The 25,300-nt window shown below is 45.8% G+C and overlaps 1 protein-coding gene across 1 annotated transcript in view; it reads left to right on the top strand.

The window, feature by feature from the left end:
* Positions 1-25,300, top strand: part of MAML3 (mastermind like transcriptional coactivator 3) — a 287,023-nt gene that overhangs the window by 251,556 nt on the left and 10,167 nt on the right. The window contains exon 3 of the mRNA XM_028743982.2: positions 24,319-24,555. Coding sequence (XP_028599815.2) covers positions 24,319-24,555 — 237 coding nt within the window. The remainder of the gene's footprint in view (positions 1-24,318; positions 24,556-25,300) is intronic.

Below are 25,300 nucleotides of genomic sequence, written 5' to 3'. Positions count from 1 at the left end.
TGAAGAAGCCTGTTCTGAATATTTTGAAACCTGGAAATCCTGCAATGTAAAGTGTTGCTGAGGTAGGGTTCGCTCAAATGTGTGTTTTTTTTAAACTTTCAGTACTATAGGCAGAGGCTAACACTCTGGGGGTCCATGCGCAAAGGCAAAGTCAGGAATACCCCTAGAACCACCCCCCTTCTCCCCACCTTGTGTGACCATCCCTACTTGTCTAACGCCAGCATTCTCAGTGAGCGAGATCTCGAGAGCTTAGCAAGGCCTTCCGGAGCCCAGTAAGCAAGGCAGAGGGCTTAAAAACTTTCTGTGGCAGGAAAACACGGCACAGAAAGAGCTCTTAAAGCTATATACCTTGCTTTACAGACTCTGGGAGGGTTGTGGGGGGGCTCTGGAGGCTCTTGTGACAGCAGGCCCCTTCTGGTGATTTCCGCTCGCTCCCCCCCTTTAAAAAAAAAACCTCTCCTACCCTCTTTCTCGTTATTTATTTATTTATTTTCTGACAAAGTGCACAAGGCTGTGATCATGTAAGTAAGTTGAACCTAAGTTTTGGGCCCTGCTGTACCACACCAAGCAAATCAATGGACATTACATTTTATGTGGTTTTATTATTAGTAACCTTAGGTAATGTTTCTATTAATAAGTTGTGGTCTGCTCTTGGGTATTGATCCTTAAATTGATGGCCATGCACCATAGGAATCACTTCGCACATTATGCAGCACAGCAAACACATTTCCCACTGTATGCACATTCTTCCAGCAGGATGTTTCCTTCAAGAAGCCTGTACAATGGAGGCATGTATTAGATGCATGCGCACGTCACAGGTTTATGTGAAATGTTTGGCATCTATTCGTTAAAAAAAATGTAATGTTTGAAGCAGTTTTTGCAGCAGGATTAAGACACAAGCCTACTGACCAAATCTAATAGCTATTCATTTTGCTCTATTTTCATGATCCTGGTGCAGCTCCAACCACCACAGTGATATTGCAGAAATTGCAGAAATTCAAAATATCTCTTCCCTGTCATTGCAGTAAGTCAGAGAGGTCTGTGGAGCAACATGTCCCTTCCTGTTTTTGTAGAAGCCTCCCATAGCCTTATAATTTTTTTTCAAGAGGAGAAAATTTGAGTTCCAACTTCACATGAAAGAGAGGGAAAGCTTCCTTCATTCCTCCTTTCCTGCCCTGAGCAGCTGCTGCAGCTCCTGATTACTGTTTTTGCCTTCTTTTGCTTCTTCTTAGTTGCTTATGAGGAATGTGGCCCATGCCCCAAAGCATACCCCGCAAGTGTCCTGGAAAAACTGGGACATCCCATTTTTTATCATGAGAGAATGGTGGACATCTTGGTTGCCATGATTTCGCGCAATTTCATGGTCTGATTCCCCCCCAAAAGTGCTTTTTTGGAGCCACGATCTCACACAGTGCTTCAAAACATGTGTTTTTGGGCACAGTGCCCAGAAAAAGTGCTTGGAGGTGGGGGACCATGGTGTAAAATCACGAGAGATCACATCAACCAAACTAGCAGCCATGCTCTTGCCAAACAACAACAACCAGGAAGCAGGGGCGAACGAAGGCATTGTGACACTCAGGGCAGGGTGTCGCTATGTAGGGCGCATGTGTGGCGTCGCTACGTATGACGCATGCACCATACATAGTGACGCCACACATGCGCTGTACATAGCAGTTTGCCGCTGCCGCTCCAGCGCCGTACGGACGGTGCTGGGATCCTCTGCTCATGGCTGCAGCAGTGAACAGAGGATCCTCTACATGTGACTTTAGCGGCGATAGAGGGATCCCACCACTGTCCGTACGGCGCTCAAGCGGCGCCGGTGGCAAACTACTACGTACAGCGCATGTGTGGCATTGTTACGTACCGTGCATGTGTGCGACGCCACACATGCGCTGTACATAGCAGTTTGCCGCCGTCACCGGGATCCTCTGCTCACGTCTGCAACCACATTTTCCACATGTGGTGGCGGCAGCGCAATGAGCCCCTGCAGGGTGCCTTGTCACCCCCCCCCGACATGGCACCCGGGGTGCACCGCCCGCCTCCCGCACCCCCGTTGTGACACCACTGCCAGGAAGATGGCATCTTGGAAGGTGGCACCCCAGATTTTGGCTTCAGAGTGTTCAAGGGTATGCCAGTGTTGTGATAATGTGTTCTGAAGAGGGCTGCCTCATGTCAGAATTGAGAAAATTGGGAAAATAAATGACACAATGGAAGGAATGACTCCTAAGGCTAAATGAAGACAGCTCAGCTGGCAGTGCTTACCCATGTCCCACTCTTGCCTTACCCTATGGCAGCTTTTGCTAACTTAGTGTCCTCCAGATGTTTTTGGATAACCCTAACATGCCTGACCATTTACTCTGCTGCCTGATGCTGTTTGATGGAAACTGTAGTCCAAAGCAGCCAGACTGCACCAAGTCAGGGAAACCTGCCCTCAGACACGTCAGATACCTTGCAAAATGGAGCCTTGTCTTCAGTCCTTGAAGTTCATCCCTTGGTGTTTGTCTGCATCTCACTTCAAGGCCTTTTAGCAACAGAGCAGCTCCTCCACAACTACTATTTTTTGATTGGTCAGGTGCTCCTTGCCTGCCACAAGCTCAGAACAGTGGAGAGTTCAGCCTGGCCTCCTCTCTCCTTTGAAAGGGAGCCTGCTCCAGCATTCTGACCACTACAGCACCACTCTTTACAGCCGGTCATAAATTTCAGAGCATGCCGTGATATCTTTAGCTTTGACTCCAGAGATTTCCTGTTGAGCTGCAAGATGCAGGCCTGCAAAGCGCACTGTAGCTAAATATACCCTCTTAGTGTAACAGTACAAGTAAACAAGGACAGCATCAACATGACTTCTTTTTGTTCGTTTTTTTTACAGTGCAAATCAAGCTTTCCCTTTTTTAAAAATAAAAGTGGTATTCATCAGGAAATTTTGTTTATTTTGACAGAGAAAGTAATCTCTCTTCACTACAGCTGAACTCTTAACATCCAACAGTATTTTGATTCCTAGTGTTGGTTCAGAGGGTGATGATCCTGGTAACAGCCCACATTTGGGGGAGCAGGGTGTCCCTGGGATCATGTTCCCGTATATAATGGAAGGAAATCAAATATTGGTCAAACTGTACTGTTTGGATTTACTGGCCTGCAACTTGCACTTGCTTTCCTTATATGATCGCAACCTTGGCATGGGTGGATGGGAAACAAATAAATAAATGGAGAGCAGGAGGAATCCACCATTCTCTGCTCTCCATTTATTTATTTCTTACACACACACACACACACACACACACACACAGACACCTAGTGGTTTTTTCTTGCTTTGGGAAGGAGCTGCCAGGGCTCTAGGACACTGCCAGAGCCCTCATGTCTCCTTCCCCAAGCCCAGTGCCTCACTTACTGAGCTCTGGGAAGCCCCTGTTAAGCAGCTCTCTGCCTTGCAGCAGGGAGCAGTTCCAGGGGTTCCTGACTTTGGGGCCATTTTACCTTTGCTGCCCGGACCCCCAGAACCAAACCCTCACATACGTGGCTGGCCCACTGTATGCACATCCATAGGCAAGTCACCACAGTTTCAAAAGTGGTTTGCCATTTGACATGGACCAGCAGCTTTTTGAAAAGCACCACTCTAAAGAGTGGTTGGTTGTTAAAAAGTCCCCCCACTTACCCGCCTTTTAAATACTGATACATGTTAAAGCTAGGGTACAACTGTAATGCTAATATAGTTTTAAAATTGCTCATGCTTTGGTTAGGTGTGACTCCCAATATGTCATCAATGTGCATTCTGCAAGCTGTGCAATGTGCTTTCAATAAGTTGCCTCTGGAGACAGCTTATTTAGAAATTTGGCATACAAGCAACTGAATATTATTGTACATGGGCAACCGGAGGCCCACTGGGTGGGTGTGGCCCCAAGTACAATTTTATCTAGTCCCTAGCGGCCTTTCAAAAAAGCAACCCATTTTGAGTTTTAAGAAATAGAGATATCTCATTTTAAACCCTATGTCTTTTACAGATTTTGCATGCAATATATAAATGTACAGTGGTACCTCGCAAGACGAATGCCTCGCAAGACAAAAAACTCGCTAGACAAAAGGATTTTTTGTTTTTTGAGCTGCTTCGCAAGACGATTTTCCCTATGGGCTTGCTTCGCAAGACGGAAACGTCTTGCAAGTTTGTTTCCTTTTTCTTAACACCGTTAATACAGTTGCGACTTGACTTCGAGGAGCAACTCATAGAACGCGGTGTGGTAGCCTTTTTTGAGGTTTTTAAAGACTTTGGTGATTTTTGAAGCTTTTCCAAAACTTTCCTGACACCGTGCTTCGCAAGACGAAAAAAAATGCAAGACGACAAAACTCGTGGAACGAATTAATTTCGTCTTGCAAGGCACCACTGTAGATATTTATATGTAACAGTATGCCTGAGTGTATTTGCTCTATATCTCAGAAATTTACTCTTAGATTACACTGACTTAATAAAGCTGACTACTCCAACAACTGCTGTTGACAATGATGGCGACAATGACAGTAACAAAAATAATAACAATAAAGGAGGCCCCAGGGATGTAGAAATTGTCTTTCTCTCATGGCATGTATTAAAGCATTCATACTCCTTTAATTACGGGTATTCAAATGTCTGACTAAGACTGGGGAGACCCAGTTTTAAATCCCCTCAGCCATGAAGCTTGGTGAGTGGCCTTGAACCAGTCTCTGTCTCTCAGCCTAACCTTCCCCACGGGTTTGTTGCGAGGATGAAATGTGGCAATGGGGAGAACCAGTGCTTTTTTCTGGGGGGGACTCATACCCCTAAACATTTTGTGAATCCAAGTTTGACCTCATTGAGGGGCAGTATTTCAATATGAGTAGGAAAATTAGAGTACCCCTAAACATATATTTTTTTGGGGGGAGCACTGGGAAGAACCATATATGCCACCTGGAGCTCCTTGGAGGAAGGGCAAGTAAAAAGGTAACAAAACATAGCTAGCAATAACTGAATCCAGGATGGGGTGAGTTGTAGCTCTCACACAAATGCAGAAACAAAGATCTAGTTACCGTATTTTTCACTCTATAGGACGCACCAGACGATAAGACGCACCTAGTTTTGGGGGGAGGAAAACAAGGGGGGGAAATGAATCCCAGAAGCCAGAACAGCAAGAGGGATCTGGCTTCTGGGATACTGTGTGGCTCTTCTGGCTTCTGGAATAACAGCGCCAAGCCTCTTCAGGGCAGCGGGATGAAGGCTCCCCCTGCCCGGAAGAGGCTAAGGCAGAAGCCAGGACAGGCGCCTCGCTGAAGGGGCGCTGCACAGTTCTCCCTCTCTGCTGCATCACCTCTCCTTCGCAGGAGAACTGTGCAGCGCCCCTTCAAGCGAAGCTGGAGAAGGAACAGGAGGAGACCCTTCTGTTCCTCCTCCGGCTTCGCAGGACAGGCACGTCGCTGAAGGGGCACTGCGCAGATAAGGAGAGCTGCACAGCGCCCCTTCAGTGAAGCGGGAGGAGGAACAGAAGGGGCTCCTTTCCTCCTCCCGCTTCGCTGAAGGGGTGCTGCGCAGCTCTACCTCTCTGCACAGCGCCATTCACTCCATAAGACGCACTCACATTTCCCCTTACTTTATAGGAGGAAAAAAGTGTGTCTTATGGAGCGAAAAATACGGTAAATTACTTCAACTGTATTCCCATTCCAAAGCTTGACATGAGGAGAACCCATGGCATTTCCAAAAGATTAGCCAAATGGCCCTCCAGAGGAGGAACAACAGCTGTAGCCTGAGTGTTTTAAGGAGAAGTAATATGGAAGACGTGTGATTTTCTCTGCGGGTGAAGAATGATGGATATGGAATCTTTCCTATGTTAAGTTAAAGGGCTTCTAATACATTCCAGGAAGGAGACAGCCAGAGTCGATCAAATGTGTCAGCAACTGAGATACACGCAAAAACCAACGTCATATTGGTAACAGGGATTGTAAAAGTGTACTTGTCTGCATGCAATTCATTGTTATATTATCAAAGTAGGTTTTGGCACCCAATTGGCACTGCAGGGCACAATCATATTGGCTGTCATTGCAGAGCTATCCATTTTCTCCCTGTATTAACGAAAGCATTCCTGCTTTCTATTCTACTAATAGTGTTAACCTGAACTCTTCTGAGGCTTTCCATTTTTCATGGAAGGCCATTTAAGGTGTAAAGATAATGAAATGATATGGAAGGAGGTGGGGGAACCCAAGCCCGTTTAAAATAATTCCAGAACATCTGAAGCCTCTTCAATATTAGTCATTCATGTTAGTGAGAGCTCAAAGTAAGTGCCACAAGTGAGTGGCAACTCTGCCAATTAACGCTGCTGCTGCTGGTTTGTGAACTGCATGTAAAATGGCGAATTTTGTTCATGCAAATTGCTCCACAAAAATGTGCCCTCTTTGTCAAGTCTTTTCTCTTCCACTGACATGACAATGGCTGCCCAGATTTCTCAGATGGGCAGATTCTCTCTTTCCTTGACAGCTACCTAGAATAAAATATTTCTTGCTATCATTAATAGTGTTTCTCTGGAGATGATCTGCAAGGAGGACTAGTTACTTGTTATGCTACACAATTCTGATTTCTGTGTGTGACCAGCTTTAATATTTGAAATTAAATCATGGTAAACAACTCCATGAATAGCAAGGATCCATGCTTGCACATTCAAAGATACTTCTTCTCAGCTACATATCCCCCTTCATATTGACTTAACGCCTCCTCTCTTGTTGTTATTGTTGTTGACATTTTCTGCAAAGGAACACAGAGCTTAGATACAAAGATGCTTAGAGTGGTACATGTAGATTTTTATTTTATTTTAAAAAGGACTTTTGCCTTGAAATGCCATATTTCAAAAGGTACGTAATATAACCACTCACTGGAGTTTCATCTGTGAATCGCGGGGATGTGTTGCCTTATGCATAAATGCATTCTGAGTATCACTCAGCCTGTTGACAAAAATCCATGGTGAGGCCGGTATCTGCAGTATGAGATTTGAATTAAGGCAAGGAAGAGACAATGACATGGGAAAGGTGGCTAGTGAGTAAGGGGCTCTAGACCTCTATCTAGACAGCCTCATCAAATAAGAACTCGTAGAAATAGGATCGTGGGAACTTCTTTATGCAGTACTGAGTCAAACCATTGTTCCATCTAACTCAGTACTGTCTGCACTGACTGCCAGTGGCTCTCCAACATTCAGACAGGATTTTCTCCCAGTCAGTCCTACCTGGAGTTTGAGCACAGGACCTTCTTGCGTGCAAAGCAGATGTTGCACCACGGAGCTTCTGCTCTTCCCTAAGAATCTGGTACAGCTTTTCTCAGACTGTACCACCTCAGACCCACTGAGGCATGGCATGCTCAAATGCCTTCACATTAAAATATTGTCATGGAGTCCCCCATGGAGACTTCCTGGCAGGGCTAGTCTGAGGGGGGAGGACGACTGGGATGAGAGGGTGGAGTTGGAACCTGGGGTCTAGTGGGCACTGATCTGGATGCTGGGCCCAGGGGTTGTTTGGATACAGTCCTGCCTCAGTGTCACTGGATGCCCCCAATGCAGTGGCGGAGCCACCTGAAATTACTCCAGTGCCGCCTCCCATCAGTGAAGCTCTCTCCATCCCGGGGATCATACAGTTCACCAGCCATGTCGTCTCCACCTCCACTGGCAAGGACATGGCGATGACTGTGCCAGTGTGAGCAGACCCAGCCTACTTGCAGGAGTGCTTACTCCCTTGCCCAGTTGCATGGCTAGGGATGACAACTGTGCAAATGCCCCCCCCCCCCTGCTTTTGGAAGGGGAGCTCAGGGGGCGTGTAACATGTTGGGACAGCATCTTAGCTTATGTTTAGCCATGTACCTTAGCACTCTGCTACAAACTTCTGAACTGCGTTATCTGTAGCCTGATCTATGGTTGACCATTGTAGTGACTTTTGGACTAAAGCCTTTGGCAATAACTGAGCTGAGAGTCCAAGTGCCATGTTCACGAGTGGGAGCGAGGACAAAACTACCTGTGAATGGCAAGGGAGCACGTCAGAAATGAGGCTAAGCTAAAGCCCGTCTCTGTCATATGATAGATGTTCATGTGCAGGTTTTCTGGCATAGGGGAAGTATTCACACTTGAGACCTCTCTTCTCCTGCGGTTCAATGTAGAATGATCCAGGCAGGATTTTATTATAGTAAGCTTCTGCATGTTTAATTCATAGTTTGTTCCGAGGGGTTCCTGATACTTTCCACATCAGCAATGGCACAAGAGCAGTCAGGTGGGCTGGGGAATCAGATAAGTGGCAGGCAGCCCCATAATCAGGCCCCCACCCCGGAAGCTATCCTTATTCAGACTTACTATGTTTGTTACAACAAAAAGAAAAATGCCCCTTTTTCTCTGCATCCATGGTGATTAGATGTCTCTTGAAAGAGAGGATGCTAAAATGTTTTCCACATCAGATGCAGTATTTTACATTCTGTGATGTCATCACCGCTGTATAAATTTCCAGAATCCATATATATGTGGCCCCTTTCAGCTTAGTTTATGAAAGACTAGGAAAGTGTTTGTGTCTTGTAATTTAACACCAGTGCCAAGAGTGAACTTTTTAGGACAAACTAGATTAAGGTAACAGTTCCCCAGAGTTAAAATCCATAAATCAGAGATGTATATTTAAGTATCTAAAACACTCTGGTTGTCAAAACAAAATAAAAAAAATCCTTCCTGTAGCGCCTTAGAGACCAGCTAAGTTTGTTATTGGTATGGGCTTTCGTGTCATCAGTGAACAATAAATGAGTGTACATGGTAGTATTTGTACAACTGGACTATGGCGAGCCCTTAAATATTTCATCCATGCTCTGGAACAAATGTCATGTTAATGCAAACTACTGAATGCTGTCAAATGCCCAGTGAATTCCATGGGGTGGTGGGTGATGATCATTTCCCTGGGTCAGGTCCCATAGAAAGCAAAAGTCTTGTTAGCTGTGGCAGGAGCATCACTAATACAAATCTCCAACCAAGAAGCTCAGTCATGTCTTACTTGAACTTTGCCCTAGTTCAGACTTGTGTGCTACTTGCTGAAAATACTATGAACTTCTGTTTCCAGAGCTTTATTTTCCCCCCTAATTGTACCTTTGCCCTCCTACTGTCTGTTTCCTAATGAGTTTGTTTTTAAAACCTTTTGACTGCCTTCAGTTTATTCCCATCCTCCTCTTTTTATTTGTCAACTCTCCAGGGCTGACGATCTCTGCTCTCCACAATGTTCTGGGGTTTTTTTTTAAGTAGGCGTTGCTGGGTTTTTCATTCCGCTGCTCTGCTGTAAAGTCCAGGGCTTTTCCACTGTGTGTGTGCAATAAAAGCTCCCTGCTGCTTTGGTAGACCACATGCTTTGCATGCAGAAGGTCCCAGCTTGAATCCCTAGGCTCTCTGGGGAGAGGAGCAGAAGAACCAAACTGTAGCAACGCATGAGCAAGCTAGCCTGCAGGTACATAGAGTGAAAATTGCAGTCACTTTGCTGCCCACCCTCCATTCCTGCTGCTGCCATGCTTCCTGGAGCTAACCATGGTTAGCCTTAGCATTACATGCAAACCGAGACTCATGGTTTGTCTCCCTCAAACAAATCACAGGTGGTAAGCCAAGGGCAAATCTTGTTTACAGCTCATGGTTTGTTTGGGGCAAGATAATCTGAGGATGGTGAGGGAGGAAATTGAGGGAGATTTTATATAGAGAAAGAGACAAATAAATGTGTGAGAGTCTTAGGATATGCTCACTGTCAGCCACGGTCCCTGGTCCCTGACTGTCCACCCAACCCCTCAAATGGCCCTTGGAGGCAAAATGCCTATCACTGCTCTGTTTTTTAAAAAAATGAGTTAAAGCCCCTGGTGCAATAGACAAATAGATCAGACATTCATTTTCCTTGTCATAGAGAAATCTGTTCTGACCTGTTACCCTGCAGTCCTTGCTTCTGAAAGCTCCTGGATGCATGCCCAGATCATCCTTTGCATGATCCTGCTCAAGCCCCCCATCCTCTGCAATTCCTGCCAATTTGCCTTTCTTGATGCAGCCTCCACAACATTATGGAGGGGTCCTCTGACACGTAGGAGCTGCTTTTTAGGGAAGGGCAAGAGGCAGCAATGAGAAGGGAATTGCATGAGCGGAGTTCTGTTTACAGTGTTCTCTGGATCCAGCCTATAGCACTGCACCCGTCCCAATATTTAATAATAAAAGATTGAGGGTTTTTGTTGTTGTTTACTTTTTTGCTGCTTTTCTTCTCTAGGTTTTTTTTGGGGGGGGTAGATATTTTTACAGGTTTTATTCTGTAAAATGGGTATTTTGAGGTGTCCATAACAGTTTCTTACATTTCCCAGTGTGCCCCCAGGCCTTAATAGATTCTGAATGGCATTGCACTAAGTTTTACTCAGAGTAGGCCCATTGAAATGAATGGACTGAAACTTAGCCATGTCCACTAATTTCAGTGGGTCCATACTCTTAGTAGAACTTACTGTAGTTGAAATACGAAATAAAGCAAAATAGAAATAATTAAGTTTTCAGTTGATACCCTAAACAGGTAGAAATCCTGTACTGCCAAAGGCATGTGAACTGCAGGTCCAAGATTTGGATTATGCTGCTAGGCACTAAAGAAAAAGTATTTAATTGCAAATAGCTACTACAGAGCTGGAAACTTAAATCAGCCCTTTTTCTTGGTTATTTAAATCAATCCACCATAAAGTTAATCTATGTAAACAGGCTCAGAAATGCTAGTTGGAACCTGTGGGTTTCCCCTCTTGCATTAGTTCATTACAGTGAGAAAGTGCTGTCTAAGGGCTGATTCACACATGCATGTAGATAACTGGATCTCTTGTCCCTGGGGGGTGCAATCCAGCCAAGGTTTTAAGCCCCACATTGATTTTCAATGGGAAACTTAAGCATGTGCCTAAATCTCTCCCACTGAAATCAATGAAACCTTAATGTACTTATCTTTGGCTGGATCATGCTCTTAGTGACTTCTCACTTAATGACTCACAGCCAGATATGCCTGCAGCCTTCCACTGAAAAGTGTGTTTTTTATATGGCATCAGCTGACATGAAAGCTCTGTGCGTAGTTTTGATCTGTGGTGGTTCTTTCACCCATACATTTGCAAGTGAATTCAGGAATGGCATCAGCACCCAGCTACAAGCACACCAGCACCCTGGCAGTACTTACCACATGCTGGGCCTAAGTCCCATTTGTGGGCCACTGGGTCTGCAAGCACCTGCCATTTTAATTACACACATATGCCTCAGATTGTTCCGGGGCATTGTGTGAAATTAAAATGGCTTCCCACCACGACAACCACCATTGCCAGGTAAACCTGCTGGAGATACCCATTGCTGTTAGACAGGGCCCACTGGAAGGAGGGGCGCTACCAAACCTTGCTTTTTAGGGAAGTTGTCATGGGATGAGCATGTATGTGTAATCTCAGCCTGACTCTGGTCAGTTTTACCCTGTAGAGAAGGGGTAGGCAACCTAAGGCCCATGGGCCAGATGCGACCCAATCGCCTTCTCAATCTGGCCCGTGGACGGTCTGGGAATCAGCATGTTTTTACATGAGTAGAATGTGTCCTTTTATTTAAAATGCATCTCTGGGTTATTTGTGGGGCATAGGAATTCGTTCATTCCCCGCCCCCCAAAATATAGTCCAGCCCATCACATGGTCTGAGGGGCAGTGGACTGGCCCACGACTGAAAAAGGTTGCTGACCCCTGCTGTAGAGACTGCACTTGTTGAGACCAAGCTCGTAAGACCCTAACCATTTGTGCTGGCATCTGATGTTGGTGGGATGTGCTGCCAATATAAACAGATGCTTATACTATTTTGCACTTATGTAACTGTTGGTACATATCCAATATGTGCAGCAGCAGTTCTGAACAGAACACAAGAACTTAAAGAGGACCCCACTAGATCAGGCCAATGGCCTACCTAGTCCACCATCCTAGTCCAGCACAAGATGAATATAAAAGCATCCATAGTATGTATCATGTATGTATGTATGTATGTATGTATGTATGTATGTATGTATGTATGTATCATGTACTATTTGCAAAGGGGAAGGAAGAGAGAGGAGACTTGGGCTGAAAATATGCAAAGGTGATATGTAGGGAAAGGGAGGTTAAAGCAAAACAAATGGGCTGCATTCAGTGGTCCCATGTCAAATGGCAGAAGAATTGTGTTCCCTGAGATGCTGCATGGCAAGACCATGGTAACCAGGGGCCCAGAGAATGAGAGCATGGCAGATTTAAAGCTCTTCCCTTGCACTGAAAGACAGAGCAAACAGATGAAGCAACTGACACTGAGCAGTGCTCTCAGCACTGCAGAGTAGTGAATCCACTGCCCCCAAATTTGGTCTCCCCTTTTTATTAAAGAAGGCAAGAAAGGAATTATAATTCACTATGCTGAGTGAATGGAAAAAACAACCAGAGAGGAGCCTGTTTTATGGGTCCCTGCAGCAAGAAATGGGTGCCAACATTAGAAACCAATTAGTAGGGATGTTTTCGGGAGAAAGCAGAGGCACAGTTGGAGCAGATGGTTTTTTAGTAGTGCAGAATGTGGAAATATTAGGAATATTTTGCTTAAACACATACATTAGAAACTATTCCTTCTGTTATAGTAATAACATCATAACAGATATATGCTCATTTGAAGCTGCATATAGTATACAGGGCTAGAGCGGGTCATTCTTATTCTAATATCTCCCTTATTGCAGTATCGGGTTTATGGTCCATGGCTTCTTAAAAAGTATGTCGTGGCAGGGCAAGATCCTGTTTAATGAAACAAGACAATTGGCAAGTATGAATAATGAAGAGGCAAATATCATGGAAGATTTTATCACAGGATGGTAAAATAGTCCCTGACAGGCCTGGAAAGCTCAATTGGTTAGAGTGTGGTGCTGATGATGCCAAGGTTGCAGGTTCGATCCCCATATGGGGCAGCTGCATATTTCTGCATTGCAGGGGCTTGGACTAGATGATTCTCAGGGTCTCTTCCAACTCTACAATTGTATGATTCTATACCTTCAATTTGAAGTGATACAAATGAAAAAGAACTTTACCACTTAATTCTGTTGGGTGCATAAACTGGCAGCCTCTCCCTGGGCACCCATCACCATATTCTTTTTTCCTGTCTAAAGCAGTGGAGAAGTTACACATTTCTGTACCTCACCATCATTTTGGTCATCAAGAAGAGATCAGCACCAAACACCTTGCTTTCGAAAACTCCAGTCATTCAGAATCAGCAGCCTCTTAGCACATGATAATCCTTGGTTCCTGTGCTCCAGTAGCTGTCTCAGTCCTTGGGTGGAGTATAGATAATTATTTCTATGGAGCAATGGAAGTCTCCTTCCTCCCACCATGGCAGCCCAGTCCTGATCCAGCATTTGTAACTTGACCACTACCCAAACGAACTGGAAAGGAGAAGCTTTGCTTCAGAGGGATGGGATGGAGATGCCTGTTTACTCCTCATTCCTCCAAAGAGCTGCATTTCCTAGTTCCATGCAGGTGGATGGAATGGCAGCATTTACTTGACTTGATTTCTGAAGTAATCACATTCCTAAGGGATTTTAAATAGTGTGTGTGTGTGTGTGTGTGTGTGTGTGTGTGTGTCTTGATGTGGAGAAGCACATGTCCTTTCAGGTACTAAAATATATAGTCTAACAAACAAGACACTTTCGAAACTGCTCCCAACTTGGAAATGGAGATTTTCCATGGCCACTATGCAATTGCTGCCTTCAACACAAGGTACATAAGGCTTTTTCTGTGATGGTGCCCCATTTTTGGAATGTCCCCAGAGCAGCTCACCTGGAACCAACTTTAATGTTTTCTCAGCGCCAGTTAATGTGTTTTTATTTGCACAGCCCTGTTATATTGCATTGATTTCATGGATTATAAGCCTGATGTGTCACTGTTTTTTTTTAATTTACTTAATGCTGTCCTGTTTTAACTTGTTGTTTGAATTGGTTTTTTAAATTGTTCTTTTAGTTACTGTAAGAGTCTTTGGGTGAAAGAGCATGGTATGAAGCTTTCCCAATACATACATATGTATTGTCCAAGGCAGCAATTGTTGTCACATTTCTGAGACCCAAGGTATAGCATATTGCAAACTGCATTTTGAAGTGCTACCAAAACTTGCAGAAAGTGATTGTGTGCAGTGCAGGCAGTGGCAGCTCCACAGTGCTTCTTCCTGGTCTCAGAATAGCCATTGCCTGTACACAGCTAAAGGCAGCATCTTGCAATAGTTGGGCAGTTGGTAATGCTATGCTTAGGATTAGTTTTAACTCTGAGCGGGGTTTGCAAGGCCAGGCAGGAATGCTAATAGTTGCACAGACCAGAAACTGGGGTGAACATCAGTAAAAGCAGCAAATGCCCATCTTGCCCACTTGCTTTTTAACAGCCAGGCAGCTCCTGGTATAGTTGCCAGCGTTCCTCGTTGCCTATCCAGTACTAACTGCTTGCTAGACCTCAGTCCAACTGCCTATTGGAAATGTTATGTAAATACCAGATCCTTCAGCCACCTAACTCACAGGGAGATCACCCAGTCCACAACATGACTGTCGTCTTCTAAGGTTTGTTTAAAAAATAAAACCACATTCTTATATCTGGACATGACTTTGGGCAAGTTCGTACATACATGCTCACCTCTGACTGAAACCATGTTTAATAATGCTACAGTAGACATGTATGTTCACATGTACTAGGGAATACAAATCATTTTAAACAGGAGCTCACATCTTCCAATCTGACTTGTCAGCCGATGATGACACAATAGTTGGTGCGCATGCAGGTGTGAATCAGCCATAAGCAAACCCTGTACGAAGTGTGCATTGTGCTGGTATTTAAGATGGCTGCAGGGTGTGGGTGGGTGTTTTAAGCATTACTTTTTCTTGGTCTAGCATTGGCCGGATTGATTTATTTTAAATCTTTAGAGTTCTACGAGCAAGGAAAGGAAAGCACTGGAGAGAATATATTCTTATTGATCTGATTAGCATTAGCTTGATTGATGATATAATATGATAGAGGACTGTGTGACTTCAGTGAAGTTCAAGGCACAGGGAGGGGGAGGGGGGATTGAGCGGCAGGCAGAAGAAGAAGTCCTTTGAGAAGAGTGGCTTTGCGAACTATGTTTAGTCTGGTTTCAGGTTTCTTCTGTGGAAGGCATTTGTGCACTGGGGAGACTGGTGGGAGTGGTGGAAGGAAGCTCCTGGTGACGTCACAACACAGCACGTCCCCCGATCTGGCTCCCCCATCTCTTTTTCTTCCTCCTTCGTAGTGGCTGCCGCAAAGGGTTTCATTTGGCTGACTGATGGCACTTTTGTCTATAAATGGAGGCAGTTGGCCCATCTCCCAGTATAACACAAGATAGGCCTGTTCATCAGTTATGCAATCTTTAGCTTGATGGCTTCATTGGGCCAGCAAGAGGGGAGTGGGTGGGGAATTTGGGGTGGCAGGAGAAAGCCTTTGCAGGCAAGCTCTGCCAGAGACAGCTGATGCTTCTCCCCCCCCCCCCCACTTCTCCCTGAAGCAAGGAAAGAGAAGGCAGCACAGAGAAAGGGAGAGAGCAGGCGCGTGGGTATAAGGGCTCAATTCATAAAGCAGCTAAGAGATCATTAGCAGGCTGTGTTTGACCAAATCAGGCCGCCTGGAATCTGGAACAGCTGCTTTGCTCCACTGTGCAGGTGACACATCCCTCACAGTTCCCCTGCTCTTTTGAGGGCAGCCAGCCAGTTGTTTTAAAACCCCGGCGCAAGAAGGAAACAGAAGCACCAGGGAAGGGGAGGGCACATTTAAAAATACAAAGTTCAGATTAAAACCTACTCTGAACTGTCATTGATCTCCGCAGCAGCAAGGAGAGCTCCAAGGATTATCTGCACAAAGCAAGGGTGTACCATTTATATGGTATGTTTCAAAGTTCACTGCACGCCACATACATTATCTTTGTAATTGTTACAACAACACTATATGGTAGATCAATAGGATTTTTTTCCCTCTCGTGTGGCAGATGGGAGACACACACAAGGCTGAGACTGGCTTGCTTAAGACCACCTAGTGAATTCACAGCATAAGTCATTTGTTTACGATATCCCCTATTCTTCTTTTTAAGCTGCAAGCAGCAAAATGAGTTTCTTGTTCAGAGTGTGGTCTCTTAGCTTCTGTGCTAAATACCAGTAGGTGGTATTTAACTGAGCCTTACGTGGAGCAGGCCTACAGAATGGATCTAACTTAGAAAGGTTCATTAATTTCAATGGGTCTACTCTGAGCAAAAACCATTTCTTTTAAAAGCAGGGGAAAGGCATGAATTTGCAAGTTTTCCTTTCCACCTCCTTTGTTGTGAGGATAAAGTAGGGGGTAATCGAAGCACATATGCCCCTTTGAACCCCTTGGATGAAAAGGCAAAGTATAAATGTAGTGATCAGTCTGTTTGCAATTCTAACTCTCCTTACCTGGGAACAAGCCCCCTGCATTCCACAGGAGTCATCCCTCTTCTCAGTTTCACCTTGTTTGGCAATGGGAGGAAGGAGGCGCAAAGTAAAACCCAAATGCCCGTGAGAGGACAGAACCTGGAGCCACTGTGAGTGGACAGCAGCAGTTGTCCATCAGTGCAGCCTTTCCCAGCTTGGAACTTTCCAGCTGTTTTGGACCTCAACTCCTGTCAGCACAGATGTGCACCAGGTTGAGGAAAGCTAGCTTAAACACTCAGGCTCAGTTTACAGTGCCTGGACTTGATTGAAGGCTTTTAAGCAGAGTATGGATGGCTGTCTGTGTGGAATTCCTTAGCTGTGATTCCTGCATTGCAAGGAGGTTGAGCTAGATGGCCCTTGAAGGTCCCTTACCACACTTTAGTTTTATGACTTCTGAGTAGACATGGTTATGTATGTCAACACAAACAAAGGATACAACAGAGCAACAAATCAAACAAAAACAATAGCAAAAATTGGAAAAGACCTGCCAGTCACACTGAATATGCATTCATGAGCTGCGTTCATCCTCTCACCGCAAATGCAGCCCCTTAGTGCTCCCCCTGGGAAGCCAGGTTAACTCTCATCTCTCCCCCCCCCCCCGACTTGCCCACAACTAATCGCCCAGAGAGGGTGCCCTCACCACACTCCTTCACTGGGCTGGCCCATCAACAACAGTGGCCTTCACATAAATAGGCTCTTCCCCTGCCAAAAAAACCACCCCAACAACCAGCATCAGCAGCTAAAGATGTGGGAAAGTTCTTGCTCTTCATGTGCAGGGATGGCCGGCCAAACTTCCTGGCTCCTCCAACAGGCTGCTGTTTTCCAGCTGCAGCAGAAGGAGACATGGGAGGCTGATACCTCTCCGCCCTGCCCCCCCCCCCCAGCAACAGCCCTGCTACTGCTATCTGTCTCCTCTCTGAGCCAGCAGAAAGTCTCCCACCCACAAAACCAGGTGCAGCTTTATCTGGCTGTGCAGAAAGGTTGTAAGTCAGCTGCCATTTCTTCTCCTCTTCCCTGATTCTTCACTCTCTCCCCCCTTTCCACATCCCTTCCTTCTGCTTCACATACATAGGCTCTCCATCTCAGGGTGCTGCTGAGATTTATAAGGCACACACCTGAATTCTGCAGTGTGGGGATGCTCAGACGCTACGTTGAAAAAGATTAAATTCTCCCCCCTTTGAGGAAAAGGTGAAAAGGAGCTCAGGGAAGTGCAATGCTGGAGATGCCACAGCTAAGAGCAGAAATTAATTTTCAAGACAAGGCAAAACAACCTGTCACGAGACAGCTCCATCCCTGACACCTGAGCTGGTTTCAAAAGGAGACTCTGAGCGTGTTCCCTCTAGCGTTTAAATAGTCTCAGTTTATAACCTTTTGTAAAGATGCCAGCATGGGTGATGCGAACTCTCCCCGTTCATGACAGCAAAGAGCTTACAAGGCAGGTTTCTGCTTTTTCAAGACCTCTCTTTGATCTTTGGTGGGCTTCCTCCCTTAATATTCTTTGCATGCTCTGACAGTTTGAGTGTCTCTAGCAGCTGTGCTTTTCTAGGTATCCATATTACTCCCTAACTGTCACTATTATTTCTGGGCAACAACTAGAATTACTTAAGACTGGGGAACATAGATTTGGGTTCCCTTTTCAGAGCACTTTTTCTTCATTTGCTCGTTAAACTGTGAGGTGTACTTCCAAGCATCTTCTGAGCACATCCTACTGGGCTGTGTGATTTCTACCAGATGCAACATGAGGAGGGGGTGGGTGTGTATTTATTTGCATAATTTTCATTCTACACCTTCAGCATACGTTTATGTTCCCAGAGTGGAGAAAACAAAATAGTGAGAAACAATAAAAGTGAAATTAAAATGTAGAAAATGATAAACTGAAGCATGCAAACCAACACAACCAAATAGCAGCACTCCATTGCAACAGACAGTGAAGTCAGTATTGTTTTGAATGCGAACATTAGCAGTTTCCAAGTCTGGGGAAACCAGAATGTTTTTGTCTGTCATCTAGCTGAAGGATATATTAGAAACCAAGTGATCTCTTATATCTCTGCCTGATCACCCAGATCCTTGGGGGAGCCTCTGTTGGTGGTCCCCCAACGGCTCAGAGGCAAAGCTTGCAACTGCCAAAAGCCAGTCATTCAGTGCTGTGGCCCAAACCTGTGGAACTTCCTCCCAGCTGAAATAAGACAAAGACTTCCTTATTCCAGCAGGCATTTTCAGGTCAAGTGTAAGGGGCTTCTATTTGGTTTTGTGATCATTTTTATTGTTTGAGTCTGTGCAGTTTATTTTATGTACACTGCTTGGAAATGCTGACGATTAAGTGGTAGATGAATGTCTTAAATAAACATAACAGGAACATGAAGACCAGGCAGACCTTTCTGTGGTGGGAAGGCCATCTCTATAGTTGCAGGGAGACCAGTGTGGGAGAAAGCAGTCCAACAAATATTTGTAGGACCTTTGTGACTGTGTTATCGTGACCAAGGTCAGAACGACTCAGAATCTGATTTTATTTTTATTTACTGAAACTATTTCCATGCCAACCTTCATGCAACCACTACAAGGCAATGTGCAAGGATGCTTCCAGGGGCCTTAGTAAGCCAGGTGCCTGTTTTATAACTGTGTGCCCTATGGTTTGCCCTTTCCTAGGCAGCTGGGCAATGCCTGGCTGTCAGACTGTAAGTTGAGCCCTAAGCATTCCTCTCTTGAAAGCCACCACCTACTTCCACCCAGAATTTGGTGCGATGTGGCTCCCATCTGGAGATTGTAAAGGCCTCTGTGCAGGAGTGTGCCTTCCCTTTACTGGATTCTGCAGAGTAAATCCGCGATGCAATGCAATGGAGGGCTTGTCTCTACTCTTGAGTTTACCCACAGGTCAACGCTGAGCTGAATTTGGCTTAGCCCGCAGCACACAGCACAGCTTCTACACTGGAAACATCTTTGCAAGCGTCACATGAGATGGCAATTTGCACAGTTCAGCCTGTACTGCTCTGAAGAGGAGCAAATGTTCCAACTAAAATTTATTATGATAAAAATTATGTGTGAGCACAGAAATGAGCTGTTGTGTCTGTTGCTGTGCGCAGCCCAGTCTGATCTGTTCTGATACTGTCCCTTGCTTCCCCCTCCTCCCTCTCCCTACTTGTCTTCCACTCTTCACCATTCAACAGGGCACAAAAGGTAACTGCAAAAGCCATGTGATTCTGTGTTTGGTCTGATAGTTGGTTTGTTGTTTCTTTGTGCACAGATTATATGAATCTGCAATGTAGGCATTTGTGCATGTGCACGAGCCCAGCAAATCAAACCTCTGCCATCCACCACTTCATTTGACACCTAAGACAGTGGAGAACTCTGGTCAGGAGACTTTTGGGGTCCCCTGATGACTCCTGATTTAGAAGTGTGCCTGTGTGGTTTAGGGACATCCTTTTTACTGAGCATTCATGATGATTTGTGTTCATGAAGTTACCTGGGTGGTTATATATGATCAGAATACAGCTGCAAAAACAAACACACGCCAGTCTGGAGAGGCCCTTCCATTCTTCTCCAGAAGTATAGCAGCTACAAGCAGGTTATTAAAGGCAATGAAATCTGAGAGTCCCCTGCAGAACAAGGTATTCTTTGAGATACGTTGAGGTGTACAGTGCTGCCACGTATCACTCTGGCTGATCCCTAGGCTGGCTTTGCAGGAACTCTGGAAGCTTGCCCAAGGTTTTTCTTGCAGTGAGAGCAAGGTAACGTCTGACGGCCAGCTCTGACCTTAGCACTGGAAATCCTATTTCCTCACCGATAAATCATTGTCTGCAGTGGAGGGGCAGGTCTGGGGAATAGCGCTGGGGGGAAGGGGGAACGGCGAGACGACGACAACAGAGCACTCTGAAAGGTTAAATAATTCCACTGTTTATTCAGTCAGACTCTGGCTCACCTTTCTCGAGGGGACGTTTGTATGGGTGGCTTTGCTTTCTCTGAGAAACCTATTGTGATGGCATTTTGTAGCCCTTCCTTTCCTTCCACCTTGCTCCTTGGAGGAAGAAAGAAAGAAAGAAACGCCCTCTCTCTTCCTGGAGCTTCTGCTGCGCTCTCTCTCCCCAGCCCCGTCACAGACACAGATTATGCATTGTTCAGTGTTTGGAAATTTGACAGCCTGGGTATGTCTCCGCTTCCTGAGCTCATTAGTAAAGAGCAGCATGCTCCCTGGAAAAAGTGGCAGGAGCCCCCTCAGCATTGCATTGAATTTGGAGGCTGAGCAGTGCACTGCAGTGTGTGCCTGCAGCTCTCGCCAGTGGGAGAGGGAGAGATGTTTGTTTCTTTGTTTTGGAAAAAGAGGATGAGGGGCAGAATTTGAGGCTGGCGCTCCTTTTCTTCCCATCTCCCAGGTGTTCCCGTGTGGCTGCTCTTTCTTCATACCCAGAACACTGTAAATGCATAACCTGGGCTTCCACCTGGGCACAGCCCACAAATGCCCCTTCGTGTGTTTCACAGGAGTCTACCTGTTGTACCTCCTGCATAGCTTCCAGCCGCAGGGACGGCCCTGACCCAGACAGTCTCTTCACCGAGGAGAGAGCGCCGGCTGTGAGCAGAAGCAAGGGTGGCTCCTTTGTCAAGCAACCCTGTCCTCGCTCAGGCCCAGCATAATGCCTGATTAATTCAGGCTACGCGAAGCTTAACCCTCCGTCCGTCCCCCTTACACCAGACTGCTGTCCCTTTAGTGCTGTTAGCAAAACAGGAGTAACAAGAAATCAGTTTAGTGGTTCAGTGTCAGATTGGGTGGGAGAGGGTAGGAAATATCCCCAAAGCAGCCAACAGGCTTGTGTTTTGTTTTGTGTCCGCCCCCCCCCCGCCCCCGCTCTTTCCATAAAGAGGGCCTCAAACCACCAGGGAATTCCTGGATTGTCTCAGGCTGTCGTGTGTGATGTCCATCATGTGTACGAACACCATCTGTTCGGTATTATACTCTCAGTTGCCAGGCTACCTGCTCTGTGCTGTAACACTTGACTGCCTAGCTCTGCGTTAGCAGCATTATCGCAGAAGTACTGAGGGGGATGGGGAGAGGAGGAGGAGGGAACAGTAGTCATGATTAAGCCATCTGCAAGTATGGGGGAGGGTGGGGAAGGAGGAGGGAGAAAGAGGGAGAGGGAGAGGAGAGCAAGAGCCCAGGGCAGCAATCAGTCACCAACCCAGGTTGACAGAGCCGTGGAGGACCAGGCTTGGGACGCCACCTGCTGGTGTTCGGGAGGAACTGCAGCTAAGTGATTCTCACACACCTGCCGCCTCACCCCAAGGCTGCCTGGGGTATTAGGACGTGGATGGATTTAGGAGGAGAGGTCAGATGTACCCCGACATCCCGTGCAGCTTGTAAGACCTCCACTCCAAGCTTTGGTAGATTTCACGGCTGCTCAGGGCCTTAATAGCTGCAACAGTTGGTTCTCAAGTTTTCACTTGGATCTTGCAGGGCAAAAACGGAGAGGATGGGAAGTAACAGAAAGTGGTTGGTTCTCCCCCCCCCCCAAAAAAAAATGCATATCCATCTGTCTAAATTTCCCTCTTCAGGGCTGCTCATAATTAATTTCTAACCTCCTGGGGGTGTTCCTGGAGCATCTCTCCTGCATAACAATCACCATTGGTTACACCGGGAAGAGAAAGGCGATCAGCGCTGTGTTGACGGAACTGCTAATGAGATCCTTTCCAGGCCTCCTCTCTTAAGTCCTCTGGCCAAGCCCTGCAAAGGGATCAGCAGCGTTGCAGGCAAACAGGCAGGAACGTGGTGTGCAGGGGGGGGGGGCGGTGTTCACAAGAACATGTCCTTTAATTTGCAGTATAATTTGCACCGCCTTGCTCTCCTCTTACATTCACTCTTACTCGGATTAAAGTTTAAAAATAGCCCACTTTCAACTGGTCTCCTCTTAATCATCCTGATCGTGTGGACGCATGAGGGTATAAAAGCATGTTAATGGGCAATGAGCAGCAATGAAAGGATGTTACTACCTCCTCTTTAACCTGAAAAGTATCACGGTGGCGCCCTGCACTCAAACCCGACTCCCTGGCATTGGACTCCAGGTGCTGAATCTCTTTTCATCCACCTCACTTTGCCTGGGAATTATAATGAGGTTACATGGGTTAGCATTGTGCAGAGGAACTGGGGCCACCTGACCCTGTTCAGTTGCCTCACCAGCAAGAAAATGTAAGCCCTAATTACTACTTTTGTTCCTTGCTTTTCCTGAATCCGTAACTCACGTTGCTTTGGATGACTGAGCTTGGCTTGAGGGGTCCTGGATTTTGTCCCCAGCTCTTTGTACCATTCCTCATATATCTTTTACCTCTTATATACTTCCTCAGATATGAGTTAATAACCTGCCAGGGTTACTGTTAGACTTGATCTGATTGCATACCATACAGTGTTAGAAGGAATACAATAAAGTGGCATTCTGTGCACCCAACGCTTGCCAAAAAAAGGAAGAGTAAAACTGGATTTAGGCTTCTGCACCCAACAGTTCCTTGATCATCCACTTCCCTCCTCCTCTCCCACCTCCTGTACTTTTGGACCATGCCTCTCCTTGAACTTCATTTCTCTGCAAACTGCAAACTGCTCTATACATATTTACAGTCACTGAGGAATGGAGGAGAAATGAAGGTCGATTGGTGCTTTTAATGTGAAATTCCCTAATTCGCACTTCCTGAAACAATACACGGAATGAAATGCAGCTATCTTTCAGAATTCACACTTGCCTGAATTCTCCGATGCTGCTCTCCAACCAAATAATATGTAAAAGAATTTGTGTATTGGGGGAGGTACATGAAAATGCAGATATTCATGAAATGCCATCAAAAAATGCATTGTATTTGGGGAAATGGCTTGCAGAAGTGTGTATATGAGAATAAATTTGTACTAAAATGCTGGTGAATTTAAAATCAATCAATCAATAAACTGATGCAGAAATGTGCAGGCCTGAACTCTAGAAAAAAGAGAAAGTAAAAATTGACAGATTCACCCATTCCTGCCTTTGCTGTAGCAAATGTCAACCTCTTGACTGTTTTCCCAAACCCTCACTGAAAACAGCTTACTATGTGGGTTGGACATCATACCACAAGTCTCTCCCTCCTGCCAGGAAACACCACTGATATAGTTCAAAAGCAGAAAAACTCACAATACTCATGTGGCGACTTGTTCTAAACAATACAGCAGGTGGTGGAAAACTCACCATAGGGATGCCGATCCCTGCAGCAAGTGTAACATCTAGACAGGCGTGGAGTCCTCCTTCTGCAATTTGCAGCACCCCACATACTGTGCTGAGAAACTTTAGCTGGTGCAAAACGCTTCCACTGGGGCTGATTTGTTGGGTTGTGTGATTCAATTCTTCTAGTAGCTTCACTGACTGGTTCCTGGCCCGTTTCTGACTCGGATTCAAAATTCAGCTTATTACCTTTAAAACCATGAATGGTTTGGGACTGGGATACCTTCCCCCAATGATCCTACTGGACTTTTCTTCTGCTCATTGAAGAAGGCCTTGTTCCATGCTGGCATTTGTGGGAGAAGGCCTACTCTGTGGTGGTACCCAGACTCTGGAAGCCCTCCTCCCTAGACACTCAGTTGGTTCCCTCCCTGGTGGCCTTTAGATGCTACGTGGAAACTTTAATTCATTCTGGTGCATCTGATTGGTAATGACCTGTGTCTTTGCAAAATAAACAAATAATCAGCTGGTTGTCTCTCCCCCTCCCCTTTAAAATCTTGCTTTGTTTCTAAATTGTGATGTTTGTAAGGCACCTTGATGTTCCATTGCATGTGATGGAGGGGTGGGATATAAATACTGAGAATAAATGAAGATAAGTCTAATCACATACCCAATGATTCCTCACGTGGCTTTTGTTTGTTTCCTTGTCCAGGACCAGCACGCAGTGGGACTGTCTCGGTCCACAGGTCCCATGCAGTCCTCGGTGCCACCAGGATCCAGTAACGTGGGCACAAGTTCGGTCAATGCCAGTTTCTTGGGTGGACAGCCTCAGGCTGCCCTTATGAAGCAGATGCTGATTGAGCAAAGGGCCCAGCTCCACATGATGGAACAGCAGAAGCAGCAGTTTCTACGAGAGCAGCGGCAACAGCAGCAGATCTTGGCAGAACAGGTACTGCACCCTTTCACTCCATACCTTACATCAGGCATAGGCAAACTTGGCCCTCCAGATGTTTTGGGGCTAGAACTCCCATGATCCCTAGCTAACAGGACCAGTGGTCAGGGATGATGGGAACTGTAGTCCCAAAACATCTGGAGGGCCGAGTTTGCCTATGCCTGCCTTAAGTGAACGTTCCCAGCCCTGGAACAGAGACGCAACTGGGGAGGCAACACAGCTTCCCTTTTCAACAACAATTGTAACCAAGCAGTGCAATCCATAAGGTTCATACAAACACCCTGCAGCTTCTGTAATCTAGGCTTTCATTTGTAATGCATGTGTCAATTGTGAGACAAGGGACTGACTGCCACAATAGTGCAATGACTTGCATATTGCTCTGAGCTCCTGCCTTTTCTTACATGGTGCCATCCAGATGTTTTGAACTACAACTCCCATCAGCCAGAGCCCTTCTAGTCCAAAACGTCTGGAGGGCAACAGGCTTAGAGAGGCAGATCTAGAGAAGAACTCACTTCCCTCTGTGGACCACTGGTTCGTTCTCTCTGGCAGCTCTGGAAGAGTCATTTAATTCTTAGTTTGCTCTCTCCATTTTCTCTCCATCTCCATCACAAGGCTATTGTGAGGATAAACAAGATAAGGATTGCTAAACACTTTAAGGTGCAATATAAACGATAATGCTAATTACTGGTGTAATTGGGAGAGAAGGCAATTGCTTTGGTCCTTTAATGGCATGTTGCAGAGA

The sequence above is a fragment of the Podarcis muralis genome, chromosome 9 (assembly GCF_964188315.1).
Source record: "Podarcis muralis chromosome 9, rPodMur119.hap1.1, whole genome shotgun sequence".
NCBI classification, from domain to species: Eukaryota; Metazoa; Chordata; class Lepidosauria; order Squamata; family Lacertidae; genus Podarcis; species Podarcis muralis.
The sequence above is the reverse complement of the archived record's forward strand: the minus strand, read 5'-3'. Positions and strand labels throughout refer to the sequence as shown.